Source organism: Danio rerio, chromosome 13, assembly GCF_052040795.2.
Source record: "Danio rerio strain M-AB ecotype USA chromosome 13, GRCz13ab, whole genome shotgun sequence".
NCBI lineage: Eukaryota > Metazoa > Chordata > Actinopteri > Cypriniformes > Danionidae > Danio > Danio rerio.
The window spans coordinates 39,700,556-39,720,042 of record NC_141033.1 but is presented as its reverse complement, the minus strand read 5'-3'; the positions used below and the strand labels follow the sequence as shown (position 1 = coordinate 39,720,042).

At 34.5% G+C, this 19,487-nt stretch overlaps 1 protein-coding gene across 21 annotated transcripts in view; it reads left to right on the top strand.

Moving 5' to 3' along the window:
- Positions 1–19,487, top strand: part of syne2b (spectrin repeat containing, nuclear envelope 2b) — a 200,618-nt gene that overhangs the window by 175,844 nt on the left and 5,287 nt on the right. For 13 of the 21 annotated variants that reach the window (XM_087279586.1, XM_087279588.1, XM_087279579.1 and 10 more), the window contains 8 exons: positions 2,368–2,436; positions 4,301–4,431; positions 7,733–7,856; positions 7,941–8,155; positions 10,735–10,935; positions 15,779–15,907; positions 18,937–19,128; positions 19,252–19,299. In XM_087279586.1, coding sequence (XP_087135712.1) covers positions 2,368–2,436; positions 4,301–4,431; positions 7,733–7,856; positions 7,941–8,155; positions 10,735–10,935; positions 15,779–15,907; positions 18,937–19,128; positions 19,252–19,299 — 1,109 coding nt within the window. The remainder of the gene's footprint in view (positions 1–2,367; positions 2,437–4,300; positions 4,432–7,732; positions 7,857–7,940; positions 8,156–10,734; positions 10,936–15,778; positions 15,908–18,936; positions 19,129–19,251; positions 19,300–19,487) is intronic. The other 8 variants (XM_087279597.1, XM_087279596.1, XM_087279590.1 and 5 more) reach the window with 3 other exon arrangements.

Here is a 19,487-nt window from a genome sequence, read left to right as displayed (position 1 = left end):
AGTATTTTAATAGTTATTTTGCAAGTACTAGCATTCAGCTTAAAGTGTTGCACTCACTTTTGGGGTTTACACTTACTTGAATTTAAATAGTAATTGTTCTTGAGCCCAGTGAGCTACAAACATAAATAAGGTATCATTGGAAAGAAGACACTTTGAGCTTTACTATGGTTCATCTAGAAAGTTTAAAAATATAAAGTTATACATTATGAAATAATGAGAAAGAAACATTATGCTGTGTTCAATATTTGTTTTTCCATATACAAGCACAGGAAAACATTTGTGTAATAAATAAGTAAAATATGCCTTGAAAGCCAAGTGTCTCATGAGTATATATTTCAAATTTATGAAGACAGCATGCAAAATAGGAATTCTGCAAATTGTTTTCTGAGATCATATCAGTGTCCTTTTTTTCCCCAAAAATCCCTGCCCAAAACTAAAACAGTAAGAGTTGCTGAATAATTTGGTCTACATTCACAGTTCATGTATCTTTGGAAAGAAGACACTTTAAGCTTTACTATCCATCATCTAGAGTTTATAATGAGAGAAACAAACAAAAAAAAAGTTAGAAATGCTTAAATCTAGGGTAGTTAGGTTAATTACTGTAGGTAAGTCATTATATATATATATATATATATATATATATAAGTCATTTTATATATATATATATATATATATATATATATATATATATATATATATATATATATATAGATATATGTATATATATATATATATATATATATATATATATATATATATATATATATATATATATATAATATATATATATATATATATATGTATATATATAAATTAAAGTTTCACAGAAGATCACAACTGCATAATCAATTTATTTCTAGTAGCAAATAATTCAGAAAAGCTTTTTTTAATATATATTTTAAATATACTTTAAATATACTTTAAAATATAAAGAGAAAGTTGAAATTAAAAATATTTATTTAATGGTATAAAATATGACATAAAATGAGCTTGCAGTTTTTTTTTTTTTTTTTTTTGTCAACATTGTAAAAAACAAAATCAGAAACTGAGAAACTTTTTTCATTCTATGATGGACATTTTAATTGAAAAAAGTTTTTTCTCCCTCCTTGAAATTGACTGCATAATAACTGAACAAGCTATATGATCCAATGTTTATGATCTGTTGATAATATACAGTTAATCTTAATTTTCCTGTCTGTTGTTAGCTGCTGTTTCTCTATCTGGATCCTTCTGTCTTTTATTTAACACTCTCTGTTAGAGGTGTAACAGATCACGGTTGGTCCGTGACCTTCACGGATTACAACCCACAGTTCGGAATGCATGTGAGCCGCGGATAAATAACTTTTTTGAACTTGTAGGTTAATCCAACATTTATAACAATTGCAGAGAGATTGGCTCCTGCGTCATTTAAAGCATTTTGGCTTCCCTGTCAAATAAAATGATGACGGAAAAAGTTGTGGTGGGACCTAAATGCTTTCTTAGGTTATTAATCAAAGTTGTTTTCTGTCACTGTTTGTTCAGCCTACATTAATGCATTCAGTGTAAAGCTGCACAATTAAACATTAAAAGATTGTGATCTCAATTTAAACCAGCACAACATTAATGATAAGGATTTGCATATGTTTATTAATCCTTTGAAGCGCTGCATTTAAATCTGCGTTTGATCGAGAGAGATTCAGTTTTTACACTTTTTCAGTTTGTTAAAAACAATCAAATAACACAAAAGTTCTGGAAGAACAGTTTATAGTTCAGATATGACACTGATGTTTATGGTAAAGATTAAAATCACTGTTTAATGAAACTTGACGCCGGTGAATGTTGTAGCAATTACCATGTGTAACCAATGGGTGGCGACAAACAACCATCAAAATTATGTCACTGAATAGGTTTTCAGAAATGATCCACCTATAATGAAACATGAAGTTTTTTGTGTGAATTGTTGAATCATTAATTGAAAATAAATATGGTATATTGTACAAGATGTTAGATTTCTATATTTAGAATTAACAGCTGCAAAGATAAATTTTTGTGTTGAATATTTTTCTTTTTTTCATCTGCTTCTTTTTTGATTGAAATTTTTATTGAAATTACAGGTTCTAAGTTCTGTTTGTTAAAACTACTGGGTTTTGCAATAATATTTTTTGTATAAATGGAAAGCAAATGGCATTTGTCTCTTTACTTTTTTGCTTATCTGAAAAATCATTATATCCGTGACTCAAAATCCGTAGTGTGATCCAAACCGGGAGATTTGTGATCCGTTACACCACTACTCTCTGTATCTGTTCTATCTCTATACCTGATTAGTCTAGATTATTCTGTTTCTTACGGTCTCTAGATCTGTGTCTGTCTGCTGCTCTTGTGTTCCAGATGTAGAAGTCACTGAAAGCTCTCAGTCTTATGTTAAAGCTACAGCTAAAGCTCTGAAGGCTGTGTCTGGTAGGCTTGAGCCTGCTGCATGCTGTCATTATGTCTCATACATGTTTTAGCATGATTTACTTTTTTTGCATACTTATAGTACACAAACCCAAATGCATACATGCTTGAGTCAATCATCTCCAAATAAAACCAACATTTTATGCATTCTGCTCACCTCTCTGCTGCTTAACAACTTCCTGTCTGCAGCAGCTGCTCATGTCATGCTCTTCAAATCTCCTGATGTTTGTTTTTGTGTTTGCCAAGAATCATCTTCAGCATGTGTTGTTCAGTAAGCGTTCACACAGATGTTTTATTTTTTCATAACACGTGTTGGTTTTTGCGACCAGTGGACTCTTTTCACATTTCTGCAGTCCTCAAAAGCAGATTTTGTTATAGCTGGGTAGACTTCTATTATTGTAATTGTGGAAATTTCATTTTGGGTTACCATTTTCCTCAATATGTAAAGACAAAAACCTTAGATGCTTTCACTGACTGTCTTAATGAGGGGGGAAATAGTTTACTCTGTACTTGAGAAAGGTGTTCATAAAACTGACATGACACTTTCATCTTAAAGACATGACAAAGTTCAAGTTACCTTGAACAGTGCCGAAGCGCGATTATCCGCCCTCCCCTCTCCCCCAATGGCCTGCACTCACACTGCATCTTTACCTTCCGAACCTGAGCACACTTACATCCCATTCACACGGGGTGTCAGCGTCAACGCTTACCATTCACTTTGAATAAGTGACAACAAGTGTTGCCAAACTGCATTGTGGCTCCGTCTGCACCGCTTCAGAGGCGTTGCTCGCTGCAGAAGTTGGGACTAGCTCAACTTTTCAAGCGCTGACGGAAGCGTCAGCCAATCAGTTTGCTGTATGCAAATACAACAGCTAGACAGTGGCCTATTGGGGACTGATTTTCATTGGCTGACGCTACTATGATGATCGCGTTAGCCCCAACTTCAGACACGCTTTCAGTCAAGCGTTGACGCTGAAGCCCCGTGTGAATGGGGCGTTACATCATCGATAATGACTGTACAATTTACCAGGAAGAGAAGCACTCTCGCTCAGCAAAATGGACATTGCTTTAGTTTTATTGTTTTGTATTATTTTTTGTCGTTTAAGATGCAGTGACACAGTGTCAAATATTTTGCCGAACTGATCCACTATGGGAGGTTTGCTGAAGGTGACAGCTGACGTGCAGTGAGGGGTTTGCATTTTTAATAAACTACAGCAGTTTGCATTCATTGAAGGGTAAGAATGATTAATAAATCTATATGAAATAGTCCCTTAAAAGGGACGTCTTCAGTTTCTGGCTCAGGCGCACTTTGCACTCACACTACAAGCGTATTAAAGCCCAATCGAACCGCGCTCTGGCACACCTCTTCCAACAGGGCCAGGACCGGCCAACTGAACTGTGCCCGGACCCGATTCACACTTGTCAAACGAACTAGGAAACACACCTGGGCACAGTTTGGATAGAATAGTGTGAGCTGAAACTGCAGCAAATACATTTTTTATAAACCAGTTCATCTAATAAAATTGCAAAAATGTATCCAAAATATTATTTTTATGATTTTCGAAAAGAGGAAAAAATGTTGAGAGCTTAATTAAAATAATGATATTATATGATATGATGTTATGATTCATGATATTAAAAGATATCATGAAGGGATGGGAAGTTTATTTTCGTTAAAACAGGGTCACAAAGAATTGATCATCTATGGAAGAGTACCATCGCACAATGTGAAAAGATTCCATTACATCCTAATTTTCTTTTTTTCTTGTTTCGGTAGCATGCTCTGCAACTGACTGATGAATTCCCACCTGTTAGGTTATGTCTGATATTATGAGTTGAAATATTTCTGTGTCTGTCTGTTATTCAGGAGGAAGGTCAATGGTGGAGACGTGGCATTCTCCTGATGCGCCAGACAGAAAGCGAGCGAATAGAGAGATCATACTCAGCCTCACATCTTCCCCCATTGACACCAGTGCACAGTACCATCCACAGGCCTATGTGAGAACATTTTCATTTCAGCCACTTTCTCACATTCTACATAGGCAGGTTTACCATTTTGGGGGCCCTAAGGAAAAGTCAGGATTTTCTTTCGAATCGTGCAACAGTAATATTGAGTACATAGAAATAAATGAGACCAAAAAAACTGCACAGAATTCTCTAGTTTGCCGTAAGACAAAGATTATTGGTAATTAAAATTATACTAATAATAAAGTGATAATAATAATAATAATAATAATAAAGTGTCTATTTTTATACAAAATGATAGAGTCTTTGAAGGTCTTGGTTTTATCTTGAGCAGTTTTATCCATTGTATAAGCATATTATCAGTATTTTCTCTCAATTCTTTTTCTTTTTGTAAAAACAGTGATTTGCCACAAATTTGGGAAAAGTTAAAATGCTTTTTTATTGGTCTCATTTTGACAAAAGTAGTTCCAGATGGAGTGGCAGTTTCCTCCTCTTCAAACTTGTATTGTTTATTTTTAGCTAAGTTGAAAAATGCTTCAAGCTTTGCCAAACTATTTGACAAATTCTATTTGATTTCCTCTCTCTTTTTTGTTTTAGTGCAGCTTTGACTTGCATGCTCACTGTAAAACACAATAAGTTTCTTTACTTAAAGAAAGTAGACGTACTGCCATAAAATCAACAAGTTGACTTTACTTAAAAATGTAAGAAAACTTGTTGCAACTTGGAATTGTTAAATTGACTTAGCTTAATTGTCGTAATTATATAAAGCCAGTAGATTTAATCACCAAAGTAAAGTCATCTAATCGCATTAAAATGAACGGGTTTACTTACTTTTTTAAGTATAGTCAACTAATCACTTTAAAAGCAGCAGGTTTACTCAATTTTTTAAAGAAAAGTCAACTAATCGCATTAAAATGAATGAGTATACTCACTTTTTTAAGTAAAATCAGCTAATCGCTTTAAAAGCAACGGGTTTACTCACTTTTTTAAAGTAAAGTCAACTAATCGCATTAAAATGAATGAGTACACTCACTGTTTTAAGTAAAGTCAACTAATCGCTTTAAAAGCAACGGGTTTACTCACTTTTTTAAAGAAAAGTCAACTAATCGCATTAAAATGAATGAGTACACTCACTGTTTTAAGTAAAGTCAACTAATCGCTTTAAAAGCAACGGGTTTACTCACTTTTTTAAGGAAAGTCAACTAATCGCTTTAAAAGCAATGGGTTTACTCACTTTTTTAAGGAAAGTCAACTAATCGCATTAAAATGAACCGGTTTACTCACTTTTTTAATTAAAGTCAACTAATTACTTTAAAAGCCATGGGTTTACTCACTTTAAGGAAAGTCAACTTATCACTTTAAAAGCAACGGGCTTACTCTCTTTTTTAAGGAAAGTCAACTAATTGCATTAAAATGAACCAGTTTACTCACTTTTTTAAAGTATAGTCAACTAATCGTATTAAAATGAACGGGTTTACTCACTTTTTTAAGTAAAGTCAACTAATTACTTTAAAAGCAACGGGTTTACTCACTTTTTTAAGGAAAGTCAACTAATCGCATTAAAATGAACCGGTTTACTCACTTTTTTAATTAAAGTCAACTAATTACTTTAAAAGCCATGGGTTTACTCACTTTAAGGAAAGTCAACTTATCACTTTAAAAGCAACGGGCTTACTCTCTTTTTTAAGGAAAGTCAACTAATTGCATTAAAATGAACCAGTTTACTCACTTTTTTAAAGTATAGTCAACTAATCGTATTAAAATGAACGGGTTTACTCACTTTTTTAAGTAAAGTCAACTAATTACTTTAAAAGCAACGGGTTTACTCACTTTTTTAAGGAAAGTCAACTAATCACTTTAAAAGCAACGGGTTTATTCACTTTTTTAAAGTATAGTCAACTAATCGCATTAAAATGAACAGGTTTACTCATTTTTAAGTAAAGTCAACTAATCACTTTAAAAGCAATGGGATAACTCACATTAAGGAAAGTCAACTAATCACTTTAAAAGCAACGGGCTTACTCTCTTTTTTAAGGAAAGTCAAGTAATAACTTTAAAAGCAAGGGGTTTACTCACTTTAAGGAAAGTCAACTAATCACTTTTAAAGCAACGAGTTTACTCTCTTTTTTAAGGAAAGTCAACTAATCGCTTTAAAATCAGGGAGTCTACTCAATTTTTTAAAGTCAACTAATCGCATTAAAATGAACCGGTTTACTCACTTTTTTAAAGTATAGTCAACTTATCGCATTAAAATGAACCGGTTTACTCACTTTTTTAAAGTATAGTCAACTTATCGCATTAAAATGAACTGGTTTATTCACTTTTTTAAGGAAAGTCAACTAATCGCTTTAAAATCTGGGGGTCTACTCACTTTTTTAAAGTCAACTAATCGCATTAAAATGAACGGGTTTACTCACTTTTTTAAAGTCAACTAATCGAATTAAAATGAACCGGTTTACTCACTTTTTTTAAATATAGTCAACTTATCGCGTTAAAATGAACCGGTTTACTCACTTTTTTAAGGAAAGTCAACTAATCACTTTAAAAGCAACGGGTTTACTCACTTTTTTAAGTAAAGTCAACTAATTACTTTAAAAGCAGTGGGTTTACTCACTTTAAGGAAAGTCAACTAATTACTATAAAAAAGCAATGGGTTTACCCACTTTTTTAAAGTATAGTCAACTAATCACATTAAAATAAATGGGTTTACTCACTTTTTTTAAGTAAAGCCAACTAATTGCTTTAAAAGCAACAGGTTTACTTACTTTAAGTGATGTCAACTGCACATCAAGTTCTATGCGATTCTGGATATTTATCTATGTTAATCCTGGAACATCATTTTTGTTTGAAAATGTAGTCCATGCCTATTTTCTAACCCTAAACCCAACCAAAACTGTAAATTATTCCCAAGATCAGAAGTGAATAATAGTTGGATAACAATTGTGTAGAAGTGTATAAACCTAACTATAAGCCTAAACTTAACATAAATGGTAAACATATCCCTTAATTCTGATTGGCTGATTGGAATGTTGTTCCAGGATCAACATAGATCTTAAACCAGGAACTTGTCCTGCTTGGTGAAATCTGTTTGGCTAAAGTCAACAAATCACTTTAACAGCAACAGGTTTACTCATTTTTTTCAAGTACAGTCAACAAATCGCTTTTTTCCAGTGTACATTATTGTTTCTTTCCATTTATTTGCACTACATATTAATTAATGATGTCAAAAACAATCCTCAAATGCAGTTAACCATTTGTGTACAATCTCCAAATTTTGTGCTGGGTAAAGCACTACTCCACACAGACAGTATAATGTTATACTTTGTCTTTCCAGGATAAACTGATGTCCGAGTGTGCGGGCAGTATAGACAGTATAAAGCGAGTCAAGCTAATTCTGAATGAGGATGAACAGCTGGAGGATCAGGGTCTGACGGGCTTCAGTGCAGCAGATAACACAGGTACTGCTGATTACATCAAGCACACCCACACACACATAAGCAAACACACACCTTTACAGAGATTTATGGGTTAATTTTTTAAAGATGGTCTGTGTTCAGGTGTGATCGAGCGGTGGGAGCTGCTTCAGGTGCAGTCGTCTCGCGTCCCGCAGGATCTTCAGCACTGGCACAGACTGAACTCTGACCTCTCTGACATTATGGTATGGCTGAACGCTGTGATGCCTGAGCTGGAGACATTGCAGACTCTAGAGGCCAAAATCACCATCAGAGACATGGAGAGCAAGATCCACAAACTGAAGGTATATCAAGACATTAAAGTTCATTAAGCAATAAGAAGCCATTCAGGCTTAGCTATTGTATTGAATGCTTATTGCTTAAAAATAAATGTCAGTATTTAAAACAAATGAACAAACACACACATACAGACCTGGACCAAATTTTTGGTACTCTTCGATTTTGTCCAGGCCAGATTTATTAGGTTGCCTTTTAGTAATGCTTCTGTTAAACCACAATTTGAAAGCAATATCAGATTTTTTTTTAGTTTGTTGTCATTTTTAATTAATCTTTACTTTTTAGTATCAAGTTGTTTTATTGACTGCCGTAGATTTTTCTAATAGCAACAATTTTGTCCATGTCTGAACATACTCATTATATCACATTTTTAATGTTTTTAACTTTTATTGTTTGTTCTTGCTCAAACTTAGAAAAAACTTTATAACTGATCCAAGGTCAAAAATAACAATTGTATAAATATAACCTCCTTCATATAAATTTCATAATATAAAAAAATTATAATGGCATTTATAAAATAAAATCTTGTAGATGCATCATATTTTAAAGTCAATTCAAGAGTTCACACTTAGATATTGTTTGACAACTGTTAGCAGGTTTGGCATGCTGTCCCAGGAGAGAACCCTGAGCTCGGAGATAGTTGAGCCCAGGGCTCCCGCCAGGTCCATAGAGCATGTGAGGGGAGTACGAGATCAGGTGGTTCTCGAGAGCTCCCCTGTGGTAAAGGAGGAAAGGAGGAGAGGGGGTGGATAGAGGGTTTCATCGGAAAACGAAGATAAGGGAGTCGTTCTAGCTAGGCTACTTATAGTGAGTTAGGATTAATCTGATTGGCTAACTAATGAATTTAGATGGGTGGCCAGCTGCAGTCAATCATATCACATGCTTCTCTTGAAATTAGTTTATAAAACTTCACTTAATCTTATGAAACGTTTCCTGAGCATCAAATCTTACAATGATTTTAAAAGGATCAAGTGACAAAACTAGATACTAAAATATCGCCTGCCTAAAATTCACCTTTGAAATATATACAGATATATATCTAAAATATCTTGCACAATATTAAACCTTTAAACCTCTCTTGTAAAAGTATCATCTGTCTTGTGTGTATATAAGTATATTAAAGTTTATATTAGTTATGAGTAGGTTTTTTTTTTTAAATAGCTCGTATGTCCAGTGTTGTGTTTGTATTTATGATTAATTTATGTAGCACTGTTGTCCTGCGAGACACAACATTTTGTTCCTCTGTATGTCCACACAGAATGATAATAAAGCTTGACTTGACTGGACTTAATTAATATAATAGAATCGAAAACATTTATTTTCTATTTTCTACAATATCACTCTTTTAATTGCCATTAACAAGACCAAACATAATAGAATATAACACAGAATAAAAAATTACAGACTATCTTTTTTTCGTTTTTTTAACTTTCCCATTATCCCCTAAAATAAAATTAAATAAAATTAAATCAAAATTTAATTAAAAACTCAGATAATCTCTAAAAAAAAGAGAAAATAAATCAAATAAATGAATTAAGCTAGGTTGCAAATAAATGAGTGTATAAGAGTACTAGTATAATATCACTTTATATTCTCTATTTTTATCAAAAAAAATGCAGCTTTTTTAAGTATTTTACAAGATCATACATAATATAACACTAGTTTTCATAATTAGAGTTTTTTTTTAACCATACACCAATGCCCTATCATACGGCTCAAGGCGCAACGCAATTGTTGTTTGCTACTTTCAGCTTGGCGCAAGAGTCGTTTTGATGTTTTGTGTCACGCTGTTTAAATAGCAAATGCATGTGCATTCATATGTGCACCCATAGGCGTTCTGGTATAAAAAAGGATGCGTGTTTAGGCGCATTGCTGGCGCTTTGCTATTTTGAGGAACTATAATAGACTGTTCAATAGACCGGATCAAAGCCAGTCTATAGACCAGCGCAGAGCGCGTTAGTTGTGCGCCTCACTTACACATTGCTTAATACACACAAGATGTACAGCAATACGAAAATATATTTACAAATGAAAAAGGATTAAAATATTACCACAATTATATGCGCATATAATTATTAAGCGCATAATTTGCGCTTAACATAATAAATTAATTATTTATAGGCTAAGGGATGTCTGTGCGTACAACAAGTTTTCATTTCCAGGAGAGTGAAAGCGAAAGTAAAAAATAAAAAAAGCTAATTTCTCATTCTCGCCTGTACATGCTGTTTTCTTGCTAGTGAAGCATTCAGATTTTCCACTTACAAAGTCCGTCATGTAAATAGCAAATGCGCTATGGTGCAACACAACTGACTCTTAAAGGGAATGGGAGATGAGACTCTGATTGGTTTATTTTAAAAACACACCTATAACTCCTTAAGAGAATAAGCTCAACCCTTTTAGACCATGCGCCACAGCGCAAGGCGGTTTTTCCATCCTTAAAATAACAAAAGTGGATTCTGACACACCCTTAATGCTTTTGCGGCCTGCACTTTGGACTTTGCGCATGGATAGTCAAAATAGAGCCCATAGTGTTTAAAGTAGGAATATACTGTAAAAGTTGTCATGTTGTCTTTTTCTCTATCATTAGGATATGCAGAGAACTTTCAATGGCTACAAATCAGTTATGATCGGTGTGAATCTCAGCGGACGGAGCTTCCAGCACGGCGACAGCGCTGAACTCCAGGAGCTGCGTGAGACTCTCCAGCGGGTCAATCAGAAGTGGACTCAAGCCTGTGCGGCGCTAGACAGCTGGGAGCATCGCCTGCATCGAGCACTCATGGAGTGTCAGGTCAGGAAAACAACCTCAGTTTATTTAATGTTTGATTAGGGTTTAATTTGACTGTCAAATTTTAGATTTTATGTTTTATATAAACTGTTAAAGTAAGAATTTTTAGCCCTCCAGAGTTATTAGCCCCCCTGTTTATTTTTTTCCCAATTTCTGTTAAATGGAGAGAAGATTTTATCCACACATTTCTGAACAATAATTTTAATAACTCATTTCTAAAAGCTGATTTATTTGATCTTTACCATGATGACAGTAAATAATATTGGACTAGATATTTTTCAAGATACTAGTATTCAGCTTAAAGTGCCATTTAAAGACTTAATTTGTTTAATTAGGTTAATTGGGCAAGAAAGTGTAGTCAGTGTATAACAATGGTTTGTTTTGTTGACAATAAAAAAATGCTTAAAAGGGCTAAAAAAAATTTTTTTTTAATTAAAAACTGTAAAACGTAATAAAACAAATAAGACTTTCTCCAGAAGAAAAAAATTATTATAGGAAATACTGTAAAAAAAAATAGGGTGAATAATTGACTTCAAATGTATGTTAATTTCAAACCTGTTAATCTATTGATTACACATTGGGATTGGGCTGACATTAGGGTTGGGTATCGATTTAGATATCTTGATTCGATTTGATTCAGTTTTGGTACTTGATTTGATTTAGTAAATGTAGATTTAAAGGGATAGTTCACCCAAACATAAACATTTTGTCATCGTTTTACTCACCCATGACTTGTTTCAATCCAGTTTGAGGGTTTTTGTTCTGTGGAACATAAAACAATGTGTTTTGAAGAATTTTGGAAACCTGTAACCATCGACTTCCATGGTTGGAAAAATAAATACTATGGAAGTCAATGGTTTTAGGCTTTCCACATTTTCGCAAAAAAATGGTTTGGGACAAGTCAAGCGTGAGTAAACAATGTCAGAACTTTCTTTTTAGGGTGAACTATCCCTTTAATGCAAATATTAGTGATATTTTTAAAAACAAATTTGGTTACATTAAAACAAAATATAGATATATAGAAACTGACAGGTAAGTTTACAATTAACAGGGTCTTAAAAAGTCTTTAAATATCTAATATTTCTAATAAAATCCTTACATTTGTTGAAATATTGGGTCATAGGTCTCAATTTTCCTATGTCCATGTAAAGTTGCCCAGTCGGCCCAAAACCCATCCAAACATCAGCAATGCAAGACAATGAAATTTTTATCAAAAGTTACATTTTTAACTTTTTACCTCTATGGTTTAATTACCATCTTTACAATAACATTTGTTTCAAAGTTCTCCATGTATTTATACCTACGTGGTGATGACACTGACCTGGGGTGCATTTCCCAAACATCGACATAATTCGCGGGTGAACTATAATAGTAAGATGCATCATTTGGGAAAAAAATGATGTAGTGACGAGTGTTTCCCAAAAGCCCCTAGTTTCTCTGTCGCAGATTCACTGTTTGAACCTCATTATTTTTATTGTAAAACGCCCATAATAATGCTCTAAATGGGGTGGAGTAACAACTACTTTGGAGAAGAACCCCATCAATTCTTTGTGCAAATTATATTCTATTACAAGCACACGCATTTAAAAAAAAATTCCAATATTACTTTTGGTAAAAACATGCACTCGTTTTCAATATTAATTGAAATATAAATAAACAGCACATATAGAACCTGTGTTCCTTTTGGAATAGAACAATACATTATATTCTAAAACATAAAATCAATTACAAAAGCTATTCTAATCTCATATATAAATCATATAAATAAATAAATAAACAAATAATGAGACTTTATTAAGAAATTAATTTTAATATTTATTATTTATTATAGGAAAAGAAAAAAATCATACATTAATATTGATACTATTAATGATAATGATGATTGTTATTATTATTATTATTATTGTTAATTAAATTTTTTTTTTATTAATATTATTATTATTATTATTATTCATTCATTTTCTTGTCGGCTTAGTCCCTTTATTAGTCCAGGGTCACCACAGCAGAATGAACCGCCAACTTATCCAGCATGTTTTTATGAAGTGGATGCCCTTCCAGCCGCAACCCATCTCTGGGAAACATCCACTCTCACTCATTCACACACACACTCATACACTACGGACAATTTAGCCTACCCAATTCACCTGTACCGCACGTCTTTGGACTGTTGGGGAAACCAGAGCACCCGGAGGAAACCCAGCAGGGAGAACATGCAAACTCCACACAGAAATGCCAACTGAGCCAAGGCTCGAACCAGCGACCCAGCAACCTTTTTGCTGTGAGGCGATAGCACTAACTACTACGCCACTGCGTCGCCCTATTATTATTATTATTACAATTATTATTATTTTTTTTTTTATTATTACTATGTAGGATATTGTTTATTTATATTTTATATAAACTATGTTTATGCCAGGAACTATGTTTCTAACTACAGCTTCAGAGGTGTAGTTGCAAGCATACAAGTTTGCGAAGCAGTTTTCGAATGTTTGTTGGAACAATGTAATTGGGAAACGCCGAATCAACAAACTATGTTTGTAACGACAGAACTTGCGACTTAAGTTGGCTAACGATGGTTTTCGGAAATGCATCCCTGGACAGACTGTTGTGCATACATTTGGTTTATTAGAATTATTCAAACTTAAAAATATATATATATTAAGAAACAAATCAGAATTTTTATGGGGCAAATACTTTTCCAAAAATCCTCCTTAGCCATCTGCAATTTCATTCCTAATGGTCCTTAAAAAGGCCATAAGTCTTATTTATTAATTTGACTTGATGAGCCCTGTAGTAACCCTAGTTAAAACTAATTTAGACTATTTAGAACCATATAATGACAGTATATCAGCACACTTAAACCCCTGGAGTACAGAATATTTCAAAAAGTATCCACAAACTTTGAAAACAATTACTTAAAATATCTTCTTTTTTGCCCAACCCCAGCCAACAAGTACTTGCAAAACTACTTACAGTCATTAAAGGTCTATTTACGACTTATTAAGGTAAATTGTTAGGAGATACTAAGCAGACAGTCTACCGATACTCTAATGACTGCTAATTGCTGTGTGGTTGCAAATTTACTTAGTCGACAGAATGTCTTAATCATAAGATAAAGTGTGACTGAATGATTGAATGTTTGTTGTACAGCCATACAAATATTTGGCATGTCATATTTCAGTGCACATTCACACGTTTGCACTTGTCTGCACTGACTTTCTGGGTGCTTGAAGATTTTATCTGAGTATACAAAACCACAAAAGGGATGTTTTGGTTGCTTGTGTATAAAGGTTGCAGAAATGTTAGGTACATGTTGTTCTTGAAACCACAGCTTACCGTGACCGAGTCGTATCAAAGGTTTTCTCTTGAATGCGAGTGTTTCTAAAAAAAAAAAACAACTCTCACTCTGCTTTTAGTTTGAACGGTCAGGTGAGTTTTCAGTCATATTTGCAAAACATTTAGTCACAAATGAGGATTTAGTATCACATTACAATAATGGTTTATTTGTTAATGTTAGCTAATGTATCTAATAACATTAAGTATAAATGATCTTGAGTGTATGGATGTTTCCTAATTCTGGGTTGCTGCTGGAAGGGCATCCTCTGTGTAAAACATACACTGAAATAGTTGGTGGTTCATTGCACTGTGGTGACCCCTGAAATAGAAACTAAGCTGAAGTAAAATGAATGAATGAACAAACAATCAATGTTATTAAATTTCAGCGTTATTAAAATAAAAAATTGTGCTTGTCAACATTCGTCGATGCACTGTGATTTAACATGAACTGGCAATGTTCATTGTTTGTTCATGTTAGTAAATACTAGTGGTGGGCCGTTATCGGCGTTAACGTGCTGCGTTAATGCAAGACTTCTATCAGGCAATTGTAAAAAATATTGTCGTTAATCTATTCTCACAGTTGGGTTGGGAGCTGGGTCTATTCTACGCAAGCTGTGAAGGTGTTCACCTTGATTATATGATGCTGATACAATATATACCTGGCCGAATTGCACTGTAGGGGGAGAGAACGAGTCTTCAAACCTGTGTGCATTCCTAAAGTGAAATTACCACGTGCTAACATGGATGCAGTTCAGTAGAGTGAATCTGATTAATGTTAGATCCACATCTAACTATCAGGCACCTGTAGAGTTTATACTTTCGAGTAAAACATATACAAATAAAATAGACCAGGTGCTTTTAAAAAATTTTTTTTTTTTAAATTTCATTCATGCCCCCGTGACAAACTGGGGTATTAGACACAAATTAGTAGTAAGGACTGGTGGGAGTGTTATGGAATTTGATAACACACGGATAATGGAAGAAAAAAAACTTCAGCATTTCTCGTTTAGTCATTATTTGGGTAGCACACATGTTCTGTATGCCTTCGGCAGAATTCAAATGAGCCATTTTAATCTAGATTATTCTAGATTCATTCCAAGATTACAGTGAGATTAATCTAGATAAAAAATGTATCTACTGAATGCCCACCTATAGTAAATACATGTTCAACATTTTCCTGTAACCTTCTGCTTTTTCTAAAAATATCCTGGGGCTATGTATAGCAGGATTAACTTGCTAGCCAGTTAATTTTTAATTTAGTTTGCACCAAAGATGGGTTTTAGGTAAGATGATTGCAGCTCGACTTCTTTCAAAATCATTCTTTGTTGCTGTGGTATTCGCTCAGCTGAGCTATCTTAATGGTAGCCAGAAATGGTGCACAATAAACTGAAACGTAAGTGGCTAGCCAGCTAATCTGGCTTCATTTAACATACCTCTGGTCTAAACTGAGTAAACACAAGCAGCATGTTATAAACACAAGCTCTGGTGTTATGTTTATCTATTTGTGCAGGAGTTTCACGAGACTCTTCACTCTCTGCTGCTCTGGTTAGCTAAAGCTGAAAGCCAACGCTACATGGTGAACATCCATGACCAAAACACAGACCTCAACATCCTTCAAGAGCATCAAGACACACTCAAGGTATGTTTTTGGACAGCTTCTGATCTTATTCTGAAATATCCTAACACAATAAGATAAAAAATGCATTTGCTGATTTATAGCAATAACTATAAATGGATAGTTCACCGCAAAATGAAAAAAATGCTCACCATTTACTATAATTAAGAGAGTTTCTTTTTTCTGTTTCATCAAACAAAAATGTCCAACTTTCTTTACAATATCTTGCTTTTTGTTCAATACTGTTGGAGAAGGGTTTCCTGAATCTGATTTGATCATGGTTGCTGGTATTAAAGGGATAGTTCAGCCAAACATGAAAATTCTGCCAGCATTTACCTTCACTTGTTCAAAACCCTTATGAGTTTCTTTTAACACAAAAGATATTTGGAAAAATGCTGGTTGCTGGCACCTGTTGACTCCCATTATATTATTGACTATTGAAGTCAAAGAGTGCCAGCAAATTAGCATTCTTCAAAATATCTTCTTTTGTGTTTAACTGAAGAAAGAAACTCACATTAAAACCACATAAGGGAGAATAAATGAGGTCATTTTCAATTCTGTGTGAACTGTAATGTCTTCATTCACATCTATCAGGAATAGTTCACACAGGAATGAAAATTACCCCATAATTCACTCACCTTCCAGCCATTATGGGTGCATGTGACTTTTTTCTGTCAGATGAACACTGTCAGAGTCATTTTAAATTTTATCCTGACTCTTCCACGCTGTATAATGGTGTTGGATAGTAACTTTTATTTTGAAGCCTCCAAAAAGCACATAAATCCATCGTAAAACTAACACATAGGCCATCAGTGGGTGAATTGTAGTCTTTTTTTTTTTGACAAAGAAGTGTAAAACTTCAAGTTAAAGACTCAGACTTTTGGTGGCGACTGAATTTATGTTATGCACGACTGAATATATCAGATATTAGACGGATTCGCAGCAGAAGCTTCAGGAACTGACAGGTCTTTCAGGAACCAATTACCACACAGTTTGTTCATCACAGAAAACGATGAACTTGAAATCTAAACATGAAAATGAGTTTGGCTCAAACCGCTTGTAAGATACAAAAAAAAATTATTATTTTGTTATTGTTGATATTGTTTTCAAGGTCCCGAGTAGGGGTGTGAACCTGCACTGGTTTTACAGTTTGGATCGGTTTCGATCATCATACCATCAATTCAGTTCAATATGATATCTCAGTGCCTCAAGGTGCATTGACGAAGCTTTACATAAACAGTTTATTATTTTACTTAGCAACAAAAATAATTTATTAATTTATTAATATATTTATGTTTATATATTATTTGTTATACAATTTTGTCCTTTAATACAAGCAGTCAGATGAACAACCTGTAGCTTTAATTTTACTTGCTCAGAGAAAACACTTTTTTTAAATCTGTCAAACAAAAGTCAAGTATATGCACTGAACAACATAAGCATTTATAGCAAATAAACAAGTGTAAATAATATCCTGCTTGCTTTTTGAACACTGTTGAGCGAGCTCTTAAATGCTTATGATTGGTCAAGTGCTTAACAGAAAAGGCAGCAATTGTTTTAATAGTCAGCACTGCTCTGGTGCTGTTCAGCAAACAGTGGCACAAACACTGATGTTAAACGGCAGCGGCAATCAGCTGATCCATTTTAGAAGGCGACACAGTGGAGAAAACTTGCTCTGCAGACACACTCGTGTCTGTATCCACAAGTAACGGTATTGTTGTAACATCCGAGAGAGGATATAAAATGTTACCTCACGAACACGCCAGCCAGTCAAAGAGGCCACAGAGTAAGAGGAGGGAGGGAGAGAGCGTTTACAGCTTTTATTTTTGCTTTTGCTGGGTTCTGATATACTTCCCTGTCAGTGAAAGGCTGTCCAGCAAACTGACAAGCAGGGAATTATGCACAGTTATCTGCTTTTTAAGGTAGTAATTACTTGTGGTCTCTTCCCTCACCATAGTAAGCCATATGACGCATACTGTATGTGATAAATGACATCACAACATAACCGGTTATGATTATTACTGAACCGTTACCGAATTGTTCACGTCTGCATCACAGTGCATTGAAGAAACAATTAATTTAGATCCTCCTAGTGCCAAGTGGTTGTGTAAACTTTTCACTGCATATCAAACTGTGTATGACTCTGTACTGTATGTGAATTTGAATTTACTGTAATATGTTATACAGTATATTACTCTTACATGTTTTTACCTGTCTAAACTCATATGCCATGAATTCGGAAGCCGCCGGGAGTCAGTGATTGAAGTTTCTAAATTAAACATGAAATATTTTGGCAGGAAAAACCTTTCAATCAGCTTCATATGATAAGCGGTAACCCCCTGGCAGCATATGGGCAAGTTTTACAAAGGATTTATGTGGTTTACAAAATAAAAGCCACTATCCAACACCAATCTACAGAATGGGAAGAAATTAAAACTAGTCTGTGTCTTGTCTGAAAGCAGGAAGTCATATGCACTTAGGATGCAGGATGCAAGGATGGCTTGAGGGTGAGTAAATAGTGAGGGCGAGTGCACATAATTAGAAAATGGTTTGTAGGGTGACGCGGTGGCGCAGTAGGTAGTCCTGTCACCTCACAGCAAGAAGGTCGCTGGCTCGAGCCTCGGTTGGTTCAGTTGGCGTGTCTATGTGAAGTTTGCATGTTCTCCTGGCCTTCACGTGGGTTTCCTCCGGGTGCTCCGGTTTCCCCCACAAGTCTAAAGACATGCGGTACAGGTGAATTGGGTAGGCTAAATTGTCCGTAGTGTATGAGTGTGTATGTATGTTTCCCAGAGATGGGTTGCAGCTGGAAGGGCATCCGCTGCGTAAAACATGTGCTGGATAAGTTGGCGGTTCATTCCGCTGTGGCAACCCTGGATTAATAAAGGGACTAAGCCGAAAAGAAAATGAATGAATGATAATGGTATGTATGAAATATAGTGTCATTACTGAAACATGTTGCGTGAATTGAATTTGTGAGTCATCTTTTAGGGGTGAACTGTTCCTTAAATATACTCGTTAGACTTATTTGATTAATAGTTTGTTGTGTTTTGTAGGCTGTTCACCAGGAGTTACAGTCTCGTGAACAGGAGGTGAACTCTCTACAGGATATCTCCTCTCAGATCCTCCTACAGGACCAGGGTGAAGACACCCTTGAGGCTAAAGAGAAGGTGCACGTCATCAGCAATAAGTTACGGCTGCTCATACGACAGGTCTCACATGACCTGAACACACTCCACAGCAGACTGGTAAGATATATTCAGTCTGCTATATGACTTAATGTAAATGTCTCACGCGCACAGAGTTTCTGGCCACTGGTATGTTTTACCTTCACACACACACACACTGATGTTTTGTCTGTTTTGCTGCAGGATTCATCAGGTCCTAATGTGGACAGAACTGCATCAACACAACAACAGGTACAGAAACACATCCAGCTTTTTTATCCTTTTCTTTTATTCCTTTACTGGTACAAGATGTTTGACAATTTGTTGCGCAATATTTAGTGTTGAGGTATGCTCTACATCAGTTGTTGGCGGTTACAAAGTAATTAATTACACTAATTCAGTTACTTTTTCGCTGTAAAGCAATGGATTAATTTCCATTT